This window comes from Pagrus pagrus (assembly GCF_965226575.1).
Source record: "Pagrus pagrus genome assembly, chromosome: 19".
NCBI lineage: Eukaryota > Metazoa > Chordata > Actinopteri > Spariformes > Sparidae > Pagrus > Pagrus pagrus.
This window is the reverse complement of record NC_140203.1, coordinates 28,629,684-28,645,728: the sequence shown is the minus strand read 5'-3', so window position 1 is coordinate 28,645,728 and position 16,045 is coordinate 28,629,684. Positions and strand designations below refer to the sequence as shown.

General features: G+C 39.5%; 1 protein-coding gene across 1 annotated transcript in view; it reads left to right on the top strand.

Annotated features, from left to right (window-relative positions):
* Window positions 1-16,045, top strand: part of megf10 (multiple EGF-like-domains 10) — a 225,562-nt gene that overhangs the window by 113,639 nt on the left and 95,878 nt on the right. Inside the window, exons 10-12 of the mRNA XM_084383730.1 lie at window positions 6,619-6,793; window positions 8,565-8,685; window positions 12,712-12,875. Coding sequence (XP_084239856.1) covers window positions 6,619-6,793; window positions 8,565-8,685; window positions 12,712-12,875 — 460 coding nt within the window. The remainder of the gene's footprint in view (window positions 1-6,618; window positions 6,794-8,564; window positions 8,686-12,711; window positions 12,876-16,045) is intronic.

The following is a 16,045-nucleotide window of genomic DNA, read 5'->3' as shown; positions in this document are numbered from 1 at the left end:
AGAACTTGATAATGTAGTTGTTTATGTACTGGTTTCTACAATCATTTGTATATAATGTGAAAAGAAGGGGAGAGCTAACGCAGCCTTGAGGAGCTCCAGTACTTATAACCTGTATGTCAGAGAGAGTTGAGTTAACTTTCACCTGCTGTTGTCTTCCTATGAGAAATGCATGGTACCATTTGATTATATAGGGGTTCACCTCCATCTGCTTCAGCTTGTATAACAGGGTCTGAGGGAGTATAGTATTAAATGCTGAGCTAAAGTCCATATACATTAGTCTAGCATAAGCTGTAGGATTTTCAAGGTGCTTTAGAATAAAGTGAGTTGTCGTGTTTAAAGCATCATCAGTGCCTCTACCGTCATTATAAGCAAATTGGTAGGGGTCTAAGAGATGTTGCACCTCACCTCGTAGGTTCCCTACCATAATGCGTTCAAGTGATTTCATCACTATTGATGTCAGTGCTACCAGTCTAAAATCATTATTTTCCTGTGGGCAAGGTTTTTTTGGTACAGGAATATTGACAGCTTTTTTCCATATTTTAGGAATGGTATGTATCAACCGAGAGCTGGAATAGAGGGCTCCATGCTGGGGTCAACTCATCAGCAAATGTTTTAAGAAGAAAAGCCGAAATACCGTCTGGCCTACTGGCCTTCCTAGTGTGCAACTTTTTAAAAACCTTGGCCACAGTACTTGGATCAATTACTATTCTATCCCGGCTGGATCACATGTCACTGTAACTGACAGGTTTCTACATTCATCAATACAGTCATTTCCTTCAGAATCAAAACGTTTATAGAAATTGTTGAGTTCATTTGCTTTTTCCAGTTCATTCAGTACATGCATTTCCCTCTTGTCAGAGTTCAGGCTGGTCATTTCTTTCACAGAGTCCCACAGTTTTTTCGAGTTCTTAGTTGAAAAGGCTTCTCTGACATGAAGACTGTGTTGCTCTCGCGCTTCCCTTAGTTTCCCCTTTAGTTGTCTTTGGATTGCTCTCAGTTCCATTGTATCGTTGTTCTGGAAGGCTTGTTTTTTCCGTCTGATGCAATGTTTGATCTCAGGTGTGATATAGTCTTTATTATTTGGGTATATCCTGATGATCTTTTTTGGCACTACAGTGTCAACACAAAAATGAATGTACCCTGTGATCACCTCCGCAATACTGTCAGTATCGCTGTCTTGTTGGAAAACATCCCAATCTGTGGCCAGGAAGCAACCACTTAGCTCCTCCTTGTTCATATCCTGCCAGACATTGACAGTCTTTGAGACAGGTTTGCTTCTTTTAAGAGCAGACCTGAAAGTGGGAATTAACTCAATGGTGTTATGATCCTAGTTTGAAAGGGGGGGTCTGATCCTAGCAGCATATGCATCTTTAATGTTGCCATAGCATTTGTCCAGTATTTTATTTTTTCGTGTGCTATTTTTGAAATATTGTTGGAAACCTGGAAGAGCGTAGTCCATCTTACAATGATTGAAGTCCCCTAGTACAAATGTCGGTGCATCAGGCTTGTTTTTTAATTGCTGATGAACACAGTCTGCTAGACGTGAGGCAGCCTTGGATGCATTCCCACTAGGCGGGATGTATACAGCACAAATAAAAATGTTCCCATAGTCTCTGGGTAGGTAAAATGGTCTTAGACTTAAGCATATAAGTTCAAGGTCGGGAGTGCATACCATGTCTTTTTTTGTGTAAAAAAAGACACTTAATAAAGACACAAATGCCACCTCCCCTCGTTTTCCCCCCGAGTTATTATCCATGCGAACATTTGAGAATCCTTGTACCTGAACCGATGAATCCGGGAAATCTCTCTGAAGCCAGGTCTCTGTGTAGATCATGAGGCATGACTTGCGATATTCATTGCAGACCCTTGTGTTCAGGCGCAGCTCCTCCATCTTGTTCCTCAGTGAGTGAACATTGCTGAAAAGTATTGATGGCAGCGGTGGCTTGTTGCACCTTCAGCAGAGTTATTGTCGGATACCGCCTCTCCTCCCTCGTTTCCGCGCCCGCCTGTCTCCACGCCGTCGCAACAACTCATCCGGAACGTAGTCCAGCGGGCCCGGTTCTGGTACAGCTTTTTTCCGTAGGGACAGCATAATAATAAATAATCCTTACGGATACAATAGGGCCTTCGCTGCTTTTCCTGCTCTGGCCCTAATAATCCTTACAGATACAATAGGGCCTTCACAGGTTTCTTGCTCGGGCCCTAATAAACAATCCTTACAGATACAATAGGGCCTTCGCAGGTTTCCTGCTCGGGTCCTAATAATCCTTACAGATACAATAGGGCCTTCGCAGATTTCCTGCTTGGGCCCTAATAATAAGGAAAAGAATTCCGCCCTACAGATGCAATAGGGCCTTCGCAGGTTTCCTGCTCGGGGCCCTAATAATTATGAATTCAGCAGGGAAGACTGTGCAGACACCTAAGGAAATAAATAAGATCTCACAAATAAAAATGATCTACCATCATAATTATCATAACCCATGATAATTTTCATGTATTACTCAAAAATATGCATCCACTCAAAAAAATGGGAACAAGATTTACATATAACCCCTGATGCCGACTTCTAGGCCTAAACCTGCAAAACCATCTTCTCTATGTCTGCCAATACTAGCATTAGACTTCCCACTATCCCCCACACTGTGCTTACTAGGAGACACATCCAACATCAACCTGAATAAGACATCCAGCAGATTACTCTCCATAGCCCTAACCATCACCAAGAAAACTATCCTCATGAGCTGGAAATCAAGGAAAACAGTCAGTATCACACTCTTATCAGTTACATATAAATGGAAAAATATATTTGTCAATTAAGAAACTGGAATACCCTACTGAGCCTAATGCCACCACTTAAGCAAAAGACAGTGAATGGGTTGATTGAATTAAGAAACAAACTGCTGCTACATTTTAAAATCAATAAACAAATAAACTTCACATGTCAGTCCTCAGTGGACAGACTCTGCCAAAGCAGTCTGGGAGTGCAAGGTAGGACAGACCGCAAATGTGCAAATGTGCAAGTACCCTTCCTCCCCTGGGTTTGGGTGCCCCCTAATGCAAAGTAACAATTTATCAAATTGAAAAAAAAAGAAAATAATGCACGCTTGATAGCAGGGGCGCCGATTTATGTTTCTGCTGGTGGGTGCTGACAGTGCTTGCATGACTTGTTGATATTTTGACACGCGCACACATTCATCTCACAGTAAAACACACATTAGATAAATTAACAGCAGCGGCCGCAATGAACACACGTGTATGCTCTTTCCTACACGCGTGAGCGCACACACACACACACACACACACACACACACATGCACACACTCTCTTTCACAAACACACAGTCTACACACTGGTGATGCATATGAGGAGTTAATGTCAATACAACCTAACGCAAAAGGCTCTGATGAAGAAAAAGGAAAAAAAAATCCACAATCCAACACCACAGCCTGGACTGAATAGCATACCGTAACCGTATAGGCCTATAAGTATTAATGGAACTGTCCGCTGTGCTGAAAGTCAGTATAGGTAAACAATAACGGCCTACCAACTCATCAGCAACTAGGCTACTTCACTCATTCATTAATCACAACCTGATATTAATTATACTGTCAATGATCACAACTGGCTTTTAATGAGACTAATATAGTTGTAGGTTAAATCAAAAGTTTTACTAACAACACACACCAGGAAAGAAATAATCATAACCACCAAAACTATAGCAAAAAGGCTCAAATAAAAGCAATCCATGGACCAAATCTACAATTCAAAACCATTTCAACACATCCTTTTAACATAGTACCACAGTAGGCTATATCATAACAAATATTTAATTTGTTGTTTTGTCACTAACCATTCTTGTTAATTCTTGATGAGGAATGTGTTGCCCCTGGCGTTTTACAAACTGGTCCGCGATTGTTTCCAGGTTCCTACTCCTTGACAATGTCTTGTGATAGTTCAGTATTGCAATGTGGTTCAGCCTTGCTTGCCCCATTGTGGACCGCAGATAGGTTTTCAGGCGCCGGAGTCCAGAAAATGACCGCTCTGAAGTGCATGATGTTACAGGGACAGTCAGGGCAAGTTTCACAAGTTTTGTGATCTCTGGCAACAGTGTTCTCAAATACTCCCCCTGATCCCCTTTGAGGAAGTTCACTACATCATGAAAAGTAGCCAAGCAAACTCCTCGCTGTTTTGCTATGTCCATGCACATATCATGATGCATTGTGAGTCTGGTTTCATCCAAATCATCCCGGTGAAACTGTATGATGTTTTTGCAGTCGCCTTTTCCAGTGACAAATTCCTCAACATCTTGCATGTGTTTGAATGCAGAAGGACTAAATCTCCAATCCAGGGATGCTAAAGCTGTGTCCATAACCTGGAAGTACTGTTGTCGGCACAGTTCTTCTGGTGTCTTAAAGCTGTGCGGCGGCGCACCTGCGTCTTCCAATCAGCGGGGAATTTTTCTTGGTCTGGGCAAAACCGGGCTTTCCAAACCCAAGTCATCAGCTGCTGCAGTAGTGTTTTCCCAAAATTAAGTGAATCCTTCCTGAAGATCCTTCATGTCACCTCTGAGTGTGTCAATCATTTCCCTCGCGCTCTGTATTGAAGCTGTCGCTTTTGTAGAGCAACGCTGACCGTTTCCATGCGAGAGAAGAAGTTAAGCATGAGTTTCAAAGAAAAAAAAACTGCATTTCTGAATTTCTGCAGGTGTACAAGCAGTCCACTGGCTTTACCCCCTGCATCACCTTTTTCGTTTGAACTCAGGTCCTCTAGAAAGTCAATCAACGCACTGTAGTTTGAGGCAATGGATTGCAAAGAGGCCGCCTTCACAGTCCAGCGCGTTGGACACAGGCTTCAAAGATGGCGCTTCTTTACCTTGAAACATTTGGAACCAGGCGAGCCGTTTTGGTGAATTTCTGATCAGGGTTATCAATTCACGAATGAGTCATAAAATTGCGACATGCAGGGATGTTTTGGGCGACGTCATGCACAACCAAATTCACCAGATGTGCGGTGCAGTGCACATACTGTGCTCGGGGCTCTTGTTCCAGTACGCGCGCTTGCAAACCAGCTTTAATGCCCGACATATTTGACGCACTGTCATAGCATTGTCCTCTGCATATCTGAAGTGGCAGTGAGAATCTCATCAAAACATCATTCAGCAGCTGAAACAGCACATTTGCTGTGGTTGTTGTTGTTGATATCTGCTTGTATTTACTGGCAGAAATTGATGCGGCAACATTTACACCCGCATTAGTAGCAGCAGCAGTGCTAACTGCAGCTCCATGCAGGTTTGACTTTTGAAATCTCTCCAGTGCTTTGGCCCAGCTGGAAAAACCATACCGTACAAAAGCTCTAAAAGACTCTTGGTCATGTGTTGTGGATGGGACAGGGGTTCCCATGTTTTTGGCTGCAGTGCAAACCTCACAAAATACCTTTTTTTTTTGCAGCATCATAGACTATCCATGCGTATTTGACTTTCCAGCTAGCTTGAAAAGTCCAACCTTTTTTCTACCTAACATCTGTACTGCTTCTGTCCTCAATTGTTGACATGGTAGAGTCCTCACTGGAAGACGGTGTCGGGTTGGTGGGTATTTTTGGTATTTTTACCAGAAATTTGTCCATTTTGTTGGCTAAATTAACCACTATGTTTTATCAGCAAGTTGCCGTCCAGGCTTTTTGTCGGTTTATCTGACATCACAATGCAATGCGTTGATAGGTAGCGGGGGAGTAGTCATTAGCAAATCAGTGACAAGTGTAGGCTGGCACACGTAGGTGCTCGGCAATCTCCATGGGTGCTCCAACCCTGAAGCTCCCACGGAATCAGCGCCCATGCTTGATAGTGACAGTCAGTTGGTATCTCCACCATGACATGCTATTTAATAATATTAATATTGTCATGGTCCCCAGAGGGTGATTTCTGATTAATTCTTATTATGTAACCTCATAATTCCAAATAGCATTACCCATCACGTAAGAATTCCCCTTTGACCAACACTTCAGTCCATGACAAATACTTTGTCTGTGTTGGGCTGACCGACAACATCACCATCTCTCTGGCTTCAGTATGCTTAAATGGTTCTGAAACCATCTACCTCATGAACACATTCTCTAAAATACATTATCCACTAATCTAAATCCTCCATTCTTCCACTCCGCTCTGATAGCTTGGATGTGGCAGCCCAAACACCACCTCTCTCTCTATGAACTTTTTTTTTATCACATATTTAAGAGTCAAATGTTCCTCTAGGCGGTTATCAACATCATCTGTTCATGCTTGAGTGCTTCTTTTGTGTGACACAGAAAGTACAGACAGTATCCACTGTGTCGTACATGTCGTACACATGTTAACATAGTTGGACTGGCCATCAGCAGTATCAGGGTGAAACCCTGGTGCTCCTGCTGCCCACTCCAATAGTCATGATAGGGTTGCTTGTGCTGCTGTCGAAAACCCCAGTCAACATAGCAAATGACCGCATTTGTTTCAAGGATACTAGGTCGGCCAGTAGTCAGTTACTGAAAGGTAGGAAACCTACATTTGAGAAGCAGTAGTAGACATAAAGTATGAGCCACAATTAAGAACAAACTTTAACTATCGTATGTTCCCCTCTTTAACACCAGCTGCCACCCAATGTCAGGGGAATGTACATGTCAGCCTGGCTGGTCAGGCCTCTACTGCAATGAGACATGTGCCCCAGGATTTTATGGCGAGTCCTGCCAGCAGGTGTGTCAGTGCCAGAATGGTGCTGACTGCCACAGTGTGACGGGAGAGTGTATCTGTGCTCCAGGCTTCACGGTAAACCTATTTTGAACATGTCAGAGTGTCAATGTATTCTTTATTTCACATGTATTAATTGATGAGGCTTATCAGTTAAATTTTTCAAATGAAAAATGAAAAACAGAAAATTGGACAACTGAATTCAATGTGTTCAATGTCAGAATCAGAAATACTTTATTATCCCCAAGGGGAAATTGTTTACTTTACAGATGCTCCCATTCAAAGTTCAGAATATGCAGAAATAATAATAACAATAATAATAGTAGTAGTAGTAGTAATAATAATAATAATATCTTTATATAAACCAGAACAAAACAAAAAAACACAAGAAATGTACACTCCACTAGAATAAATATACATATATACAGAGCAATAATGCCAAAGTTGGAAACTTTGTGTCTGAAACTCAGGTGGCGCTCTGTGGTGCATCTTGGTGGGATTAGTCTAGTGCTGAATGTACTCCTGTGGCTGACCACCACGTCATGGAGTGGATGGGAGCCATTGTCCTAGATGACATGTAACTTAGACAGCATCCTCCTCTCTGACACCACCGGCAGAGAGTCCAGCTCCACTCCCACAACATCACTGGCCTGTCTGTTCAGTCTTTTTGCGTCCACTACCCTCAGCCTGCTGCCCCAGCACACAACAGCATAGAGTATAGCACTGGCCCCCACAGATTCATAAAACATCCTGAGCATAGTATTATTATACTAATGCTCAGGATAGTATAGTAGTGATTATACAGATCACTGTAAAATTAAACATTTTTGGAATTGTTTTTCTATTTTTTTATGTTGGAAAGCTGGAGAGGTTACCTGAGTTGGGTTGGCTGTAAGTGCCGTTTTTAACTTAGGTCTGATCTGTTAGCGGGAGCAGCTTGTCTCACAAATCGTCACGGCTGCATCCAACTGAAATAAAACCTTTACAATTTTCTATTTCACATTTTTCCATCCAACGTTCCATAAATATAAAATAAGGAAAACTCCTTAACCATACATTGATATGATGAACGAAAAATCCAATTTTAGAACACTGAATTCAATTTTCTAATTTTCTATTTGTTATTTTTCATATGGAAATTTGAACTGATAAGTGTCACACTTACCCTTGCACAGTATATATGATACATTATACAATTGGCTGTGAGTCCATCACCCATATCATATCCTAACCCAAGCTCATCTGCTACCAACCCCAGGCCAGACCAGACACTAACACTTAATAAACTCAAAAATTTTCAAATGAATCTACTGAAAATGTCATTTCTGCATTAAAGTCACCATGTGCTCACTCAGTATGTTTTGTGCTTCCAGCAAACATATAATATACTGTGGCAGCAGAACTATAGCAATATCAGCAAATGCTGTTTTTTCTATTAGATTTTCTAAATTGCCAAGAAATAGTTTCAGAATGTAGCGCCCCCTGAAACCACAAATTTTCATTGCTATATTTCTGGTTGTTTATTTATTAAATAAATGAGATACGGTGTGTTCATTAGAAAGCTTTGAAGGTGTTGGCATGTTTGTGGAGGCTAGCTATTTCCCCTCCTTCTGGTCTTTATGCTGAGCTAAGCTAACTACATCCTGACACCAGCTTTGTACTTAACATACAGATGGAATAACAGCAAATAAGAGTACTTCCCTAACTCTTCGTTTTACTAACATGTAATTTTATGTGATTGAAACAATATCATCGTAATTTTTCAATGATCATGCCTTTTCAATTTTGTGGTCATGTGCTATCATCACAGTCAGTTCTAGCTATTTTTCTCTTGTATTGACCTACCCAGGGAACCAACTGTTCAGTCCCCTGCCCAGCAGGAACGCATGGCGTGAACTGCTCCTCAACCTGTAACTGTAAGAACAGAGCTCATTGTTCACCTGTGGATGGATCCTGCTCCTGTAAACCAGGTGAGCTCAAGAAGGGATGGGGGAGGAGAGGAACAAAAGAGAAGAAATGCAGGTGGAGAAAAGAAGAGGGGAGACATTATAACGTACTGATCACAAATTGTTTTTTGTTCATGTTCCAGTGGACTCAAAGAAGATAAATATGAATAGCTCAAACCTCAATGAGAGGCATTAGTTGTAATACCATGATTTAAGGGTCAATATTATAAAAAAAAACATATTACATCCTGCATCTGTTCAAACACAATAACTAATTTGTCTTTTGTAGCTATTTATGTCATTCCAGCAGTTTTGATTCCATAACACACAATAATGGTATACTAGTATAGCCTTAGTTATGTTATTATCTTGTGGGTGCAAGTACTAGTCTATGATTTTTTTCTTTTCCTGGATACCTATCCCTTACAAGGCTGACTTGATTGACACAATTATGAAACAACAATTATTACTTTCAGTCAAAACAACTTTTTTGTTCGTAAAGCTTTACCTTTTACAAGGCCATCATCACCTCTTTCCTAATGACTTTTGCTGTCAGCATTATTTTAGGTAAACTAGCTGATACTTACTTCTGTTAAGCAAAAGTAAGGTAGAGTGATTATGTAAATTAATGCTGTAATAAATTGATGTCCAGCATTTGTTTAGTTTATTAAACAATGCAAAAAACCCACTGGGGGAAAATAGAATGAATCACTGTGAAGTTTTGGTAACAACAACAGATACTTGCAGGTAGACAACTGTCTGATGATTTGCATTCTGGTGATATGTGAACTTAAAGCTGGAGTGTGTAAGTTATTTCTGCCGTCATTTGGTCAAAAATCAATAGTAACCTTTCAGCATATTATAATTCATAGTGTTATGACAGAACACTGGACTGTGAAAAGAAAGAAGTGTCTGAATAAAGTGGTTGTCCCTGATAGTCCGTGCATGTGGGGGTAATTGTTTACTTTAGCGTTATATGTTGTTTTATTATTCTTAGCATTCACACCTCTTTCCCGTGATATATAAGTGTTGCTGTTGTCATTAGATTATGCTGTATAAGTATCACGTCAGTATGACAAATATCGTGGCTTTATTAGTGCCAGACATGTAGGCTATGTCATGCTGAGACGTTAGCAAGAAATAATTGTTGTCGGTCTCTATCACGAGAGAAAGGTAAAGTACTTTCTTACCTGTAATTCGGCCATGGCAAGTGTATGACAGGAAAGTTCCGTGTATATTTCAAGCGCCACAGTCACGCACATCCACGAGAATTCAGGCAAAAGACGGGGTGGAGCTACGGAGTCGAAACAGGGAGGGGAGGGGGGAGCACAGTTGTTTCCATCCCAGTCTCATGCATTTTTCACATATTCTACAAACTCCAGCTTTAACAAACTTGTTTAATTGTGTTGTCATTTTCAGCCATAACAGTAACATTTAAAGATTAGGGCCGGGACTTTAACGCGTTAATTAAGATTAATTAATTACACAAAAATTAACGCGTTAAAAAAATTAACGCATTTTACTCGCACTTATATTTGCACCGCGGAACGTTTCTCACTGGATGAGTTTCAGGCGTACCGATTATACTGGAGCACAATTATTTAACGAGTTAAAAAGCCGCCGACACTTGGGGTGTGCGTCTCAGCTCGGGTCAGTAGAATTAACAGGCTGACAGTGACAATCACGTGAAACTGAGGCGAACTCATTCATGGTTGCCTCTGATTATACTGATAATAGCCTACCTATTAGCTTCCAATGTAGACGCGCGACATGCGCGCTCACAACCCAAAGCGGCGCGTAGCCGCGTGCATTCAGTGCGACGGCGACGCCGTTTTTTCCCCCCGTGCATGTCCGTGGAGCTGTGCGCCGCGGACGTGCACGGTTCCCTACGTTGCTGTGTCAGGCAGGTGTTTCCCACGGAGCTCTGCCCCATTTCAAAGGTGAAGGAAGCCCTAAGTGGAGAGACGTTGCCTCCGCGATGTAGAATGTGTTTTATTGAAGAGAAACACATTTCAGGACCGCTGACTTGTATCATCAAAACAGACACATGTAAACACAGAAAGCTGAAAATCACTGGGCATGTCTGTTGGGATTATACAAATCAACAGTGTAAAGTAGAGCTGTCAAGATGTATGCAGTAGTTAATTATTGCATATCCTACTGTACCCATCACTCCTATTGTTTCTGATGTACAGGTGCATTAGAATGTCATGGGAGAGTTTATTAAGGCCTATGTCACTAATTCAATTCAAAAAGTGAAACTAATACGTTATATATATATATATATATATATATATATATATGTCCATTACACACCGAATGAAACATCCCATGTCTTTATTTATTCAGTTTATTTTAATAGTAATAATTATGGCTAACATTCAATGAAGACCTAAAATTCAGTATCCCCAAAATTGTAAATATTACAAAGGAACTTTTTTTTTTCTTTCTTTCTTTTTTATTCAGTCATTATTCAATGGTATACTAAAACCTATATGAAAAAAACTGCTTCTCACTGTTCTCAGGTCAAATATTTATATGCGATTAAAAATGCGATTAATTTCGATTAATTAATTACAAAGCCTCTAATTAATTAGATTAATTTTTTTAATCGAGTCCCGGCCCTATTAAAGATACATAGTAACAGGGTGGTCTGACCTCTTTGATGTTTCTACTCTACTTATTTCATATCCTAACTACTAATTTTTGATGCAGGGATTTTCTGTCTGAAAGTCATTCTAAATAAACAATGTGATTCAGTCAATACAAATCATGTTGCTTAGTGACACTGTATAAGCTAGACGTATTCCTAAAAAAACAACAAAAAAGACAAACAAAACATCAGCATTCTGGTTCGGCTGCCTATTCTAAAATTTGGGGTTGTTGATGTGATTAGTACCTACAGACCAATTAGTTTTTCCAGTCCTGTCTAACATTAAATCAAATGCCTAGAACAACTGCTCCATTACTTGGAGACAAACCATTTGCACCCTTTACAGTTCTGTTTTAGACATAACCATTTCACAGAGCCTGTTTCCTATTAAAAATTATTAAACAGTCGCTTGATAAGAGAATATAGTAGATGCAGTGTTTGCTGGATTTAAAAAAAAGGTTTTTCAAAAGTGGTCACTGTCATGGTTTGACTTTGATATCTAAAGGGTCGTGAACAGTGTGTTGTGATCAATAATATCCTTTTTTTCTTCCTTTTTTCCCCTCAAAAATGAAACAGGAATCCCCCAAGGAATCATATAAGGGGCCATCCTTTTCAGTTTGTATATTAACAACCTGCCAGAAATATGCCTTGGGTCTTAAAGATATGGCTCATAACACAGTCATGAATGCATCTGGTAAAACTTGCGATGCTTTTGCAGATAAATTAAGCAAAAACGCTTAAACTTTAAACCAGATCAGTTTGGATTGATCTGCTCGACTCAAAAATAAGAAAATCTGTTTTTCTCATAAAAAAGCTACCTGCAACACAATGAATGTATGTGATGGTGAAATCAGTGAACAAGCAACAAAGTTTAAATTTTTGAGGATAATTTTAAATCCTAATGGTAGAAGGTAAAATGTCTTCACAATCAGGCCTTGAAGATCTCAGACAAAAAGCAAATAAGATACAGTCATTGTCAATATTTAAGTTGATACCAGATTTTAGGTTTCGCAAACTATATCCATCATAATTATGTAAAGCTTCTGTTTACATATTTAAATCAAGCCCCTTTGCAAATACATCAAGGGATTACAGAGCTGCAATAGAGCCACAAGAGCAGCCTCTAATGGCAATTGTAAAGTTACATTCTGCCATACATCCTTTGCTCAGACAGCTTTTTCTGTGAAATGGCCGATGTCCTGGAACTTGTTAACTGATCTTTTGAAATTTTCTGCAAGCCTAACCATTTTTAGGAGAGCTACCGTATCTAATCCTAGTTGATTTAGATTTAGCAACAAACCTATGCTCGTGTCTTGTTCTTAAATGTAATGGTTTTTAATTGGTGATTTATAGTATCTTGCTGTACTCAGTTTACTGTTTTGACCTTGTTTAATCAGGCTGGCATGGGGTGGACTGCTCCATCAACTGTCCCAGTGGAACCTGGGGTCTGGGCTGTAACCTCACCTGTATTTGTGGGAATGGAGGAGCCTGTAACGCATTAGACGGTCACTGTTCTTGTGCTCCAGGGTGGAGAGGAGAGAGGTGTGAACTCCACTGCCAGGTGAAAGAATATGATTTTTCCTAGAATGTTACATGTAAGAGCACACATTATTTTTTTGTTTGTATGTCTGTTTGTTTATTTGGAATTTATTAGTTTTTTTAAAGGCTTGTTACATGACATATTGTACAAATGGTATACTTTTGTTTCCAAGATACAGGAACAGTGTTGATTTTGGCAGTTGATCTGAGTGATTCTATAACTCTTTAAAATAAAATGCATTTTGACACATTAGGGGAAAGGTCTCAATCCAACATGTTTCTTTCCTTTATGTTTCACTGCAACATTAGGACAATACAGTCGTGGTCAAAAGTTTACATACACTTGTAGTTTATGTAAACTTTACATACACTTGTAGTGTATGTAAACTTTATCTCACGGCAGTATCTCATGGTGTGTATCTCATGGCAGTCTTGAGTTCCAATGGTTTCTACAACTCATTTTTCTGTGATGGAAAGAGTGGAATACAAACTAATGGGCAGAAAAAAACATTCATGAAGTTTGGTTCAATAATTAATTTATTGTAGGCCTTCTGAAAATATGACCAAATCTGCAATGTGTTCCACTCGTTCATCACAGAAAAATGAGAGCTGTAGAAATCATTGGAACCGAAGACTGACATGATTTACATGTACTTTACGAGTGTACGCAAACTTCTGACCACGACTGTATACGAAAATGCATTTCACTTGTCCAACCAAAAAGTTGTTTGTCCGCTGTCAAGCACTGCATGATTCACTCACAAGCTTTGAAGCTAATGAACTGATGTCAGCTAAAACATTAACCCGGGCAAGTTAGCTTGGAAACCGGGCTTGCTCAATTATTATTTTGCTACTGCAAACTGCAAACCCTTTTGCGATAAAAACAGGGATGCATTGTTAACTTCACCAAGGAGGAGCCTAGAATAAACACCATTATCTTTTCGTACGGATCCAGATAAGGGGGCCGAATTTTTCCTCGCTTTCTTAAGGATAGGTTCACCTTTGGACCTCAGCTGTCCCTACTGGTGCGGGGGAGCGGTGAAGCAGGGGATTCAGAAACAGAACCAGAATCAGAATTCCTTTATTAGTCCCACAAACAGGGAAATTTGTGCATCAAAGCAGACAGTTCAATATAACAATAAACCATAATAATAGTAAAAAATAAACAATAAACAATATAATAAAAAGGTAAGAAATAGAAATAAAATAGCATATACATAATATGCACAAATATAAACAGTGTAATTATACAGTGTGGGCAGTGTATTGTTATTAATAAATAATAAATATGAGTATGAAAATTGCCAAGTTAGTGCAAAACAAAATGACAAATGAGTTATGTTTACATTCATATTAGATTCATCTAATACTGCACAACTAGACTAAAGTCAATCACATCACGAATTGCTTCCAAATAAAGCACATTTCAGTCATGATAATATTGTGAATATTAGTTTAATAAAAAAGTTATTTTGTGCATGAGGTTTTTTCTGGGGGCCTCAAACTTCTACAGTTTCAAACTTATACAGTTTGAGGCCCTGAACATTTTCAGAGTTAGAGCCATTGCAAAAACGGTGGCCATTTTACTTTCCACCATAACTGAATTATGTATTTTGCATCATATCTCCTGAACCAAACATGATAACACAGAAAAGTTGATGTCTACCCCTATGTTTTGATGGACAAGGATAACATATACTACATCATAAATCATTGAGGTTATTAACAGTTAATGGTTAATTCAGGTACATTCTGATAACGAAACTAGATTGTTCCAGTGATATGTGAAAAAATCTTTCACTTTTTCATAGAAACATGAAACTTGGTACAGTTGTACAGTTTAGGGCCTTGAACAGTTTCTAATATCGCAAAAATGTGGATTGTTTGAGCACCACCTCCTCATGTCATAAAGATCTTGATCTTGCAAGACCCAATTAATGTTGCTTATATTGTTTTTTTCATTTTCAAACACACCAGTTTGTAGAATGCATAGCAATGGCGTAATGTATATATTTGTGGCTATGCTAGACTACTATATATCTATGCAAAATATGATATCGAAAATGGTTCTCGAGCTGGGCCAATTATGAGCCTGTGGCATCGCTCTCTCCTTTTCCTCCTTTAAGGTACCTCCCTCTAAACTGGGGCTGTGTTGGACTGGATTCAGCAGGTTTTAAAACGGCACCCCCGCCGTTTCAATATCTCATTGATTTAGGCCCATGACATTTTTGGGGGGCTCAACAGAAGAACCAGCACCCCGGTGCTCCCCCCATTGTCCTCTACTCAATGATGCTTTTAATATGACGATAGCAAAACAAATTAAACTTTTTCAACTTACCCTTTATATTTGTTACATGTAAGCCTACAGCTAACAGACTGCATTGCGTGGTTAAAGTAATTCTTTTGAGAAAGCTGAAGTAATCAACATTCCCAATATCATACTTGTTTATGAGGAAGAGAGCCAATTCAGGATTGGTTTAGAATCCTTTCAAATCCTACAACTCTTTCACAAAACAACCAGAGACCATCTTGTAATGGGGTCACACAAGGACAAGGAATGTAGTTCACCTGTAGTTCACCTGTTTCACCAAACTCACTTCTCTAATGTCATCTGTTGCACTATACATGTCACATCAGATCATACAAGAGACCTTTGGGAGCATCACCTAACTTGCACTACGTCACCAATTACAGTATTTATGGGTCCAGTGCAGCCACCTTTTGTGTAAGGGAGTTCTATAAGCCTTTTTTCTCTGTTATCTCTGGTCATTTCGCACCAAATTCAAACGTATTTGTGTGGTTCTACTGCATAGAGCTCAGTTTTCACCTTAAATACCGCTTAAACACTGGTCTAAAAACCCACTAACACTTACTAACAACTGGCAACTTTTTTCTTCAATGTAAATGTTTACAATCGGCATTCAATTCCAGGTCAACTTACTCTATAGTAGTCACAAGTTTTTATTGTTTGTACCTCAGATTGGCTGTAACATGAACAGGTAACAGCCAGGTAAACAAGCTAATATTTGCATACATGTGCGATACCTTAATTGCTTTTTTATCTGTTAATATTTATATGCAGCAAATGCACAACAATTGCTTTTGTTTCTGTCGATTTCAATTAGGAGAGACAAGTGAATTAAGTAAAGAAGATCTTTATTACAGCGAATGATATGTGATATATTACAGCAG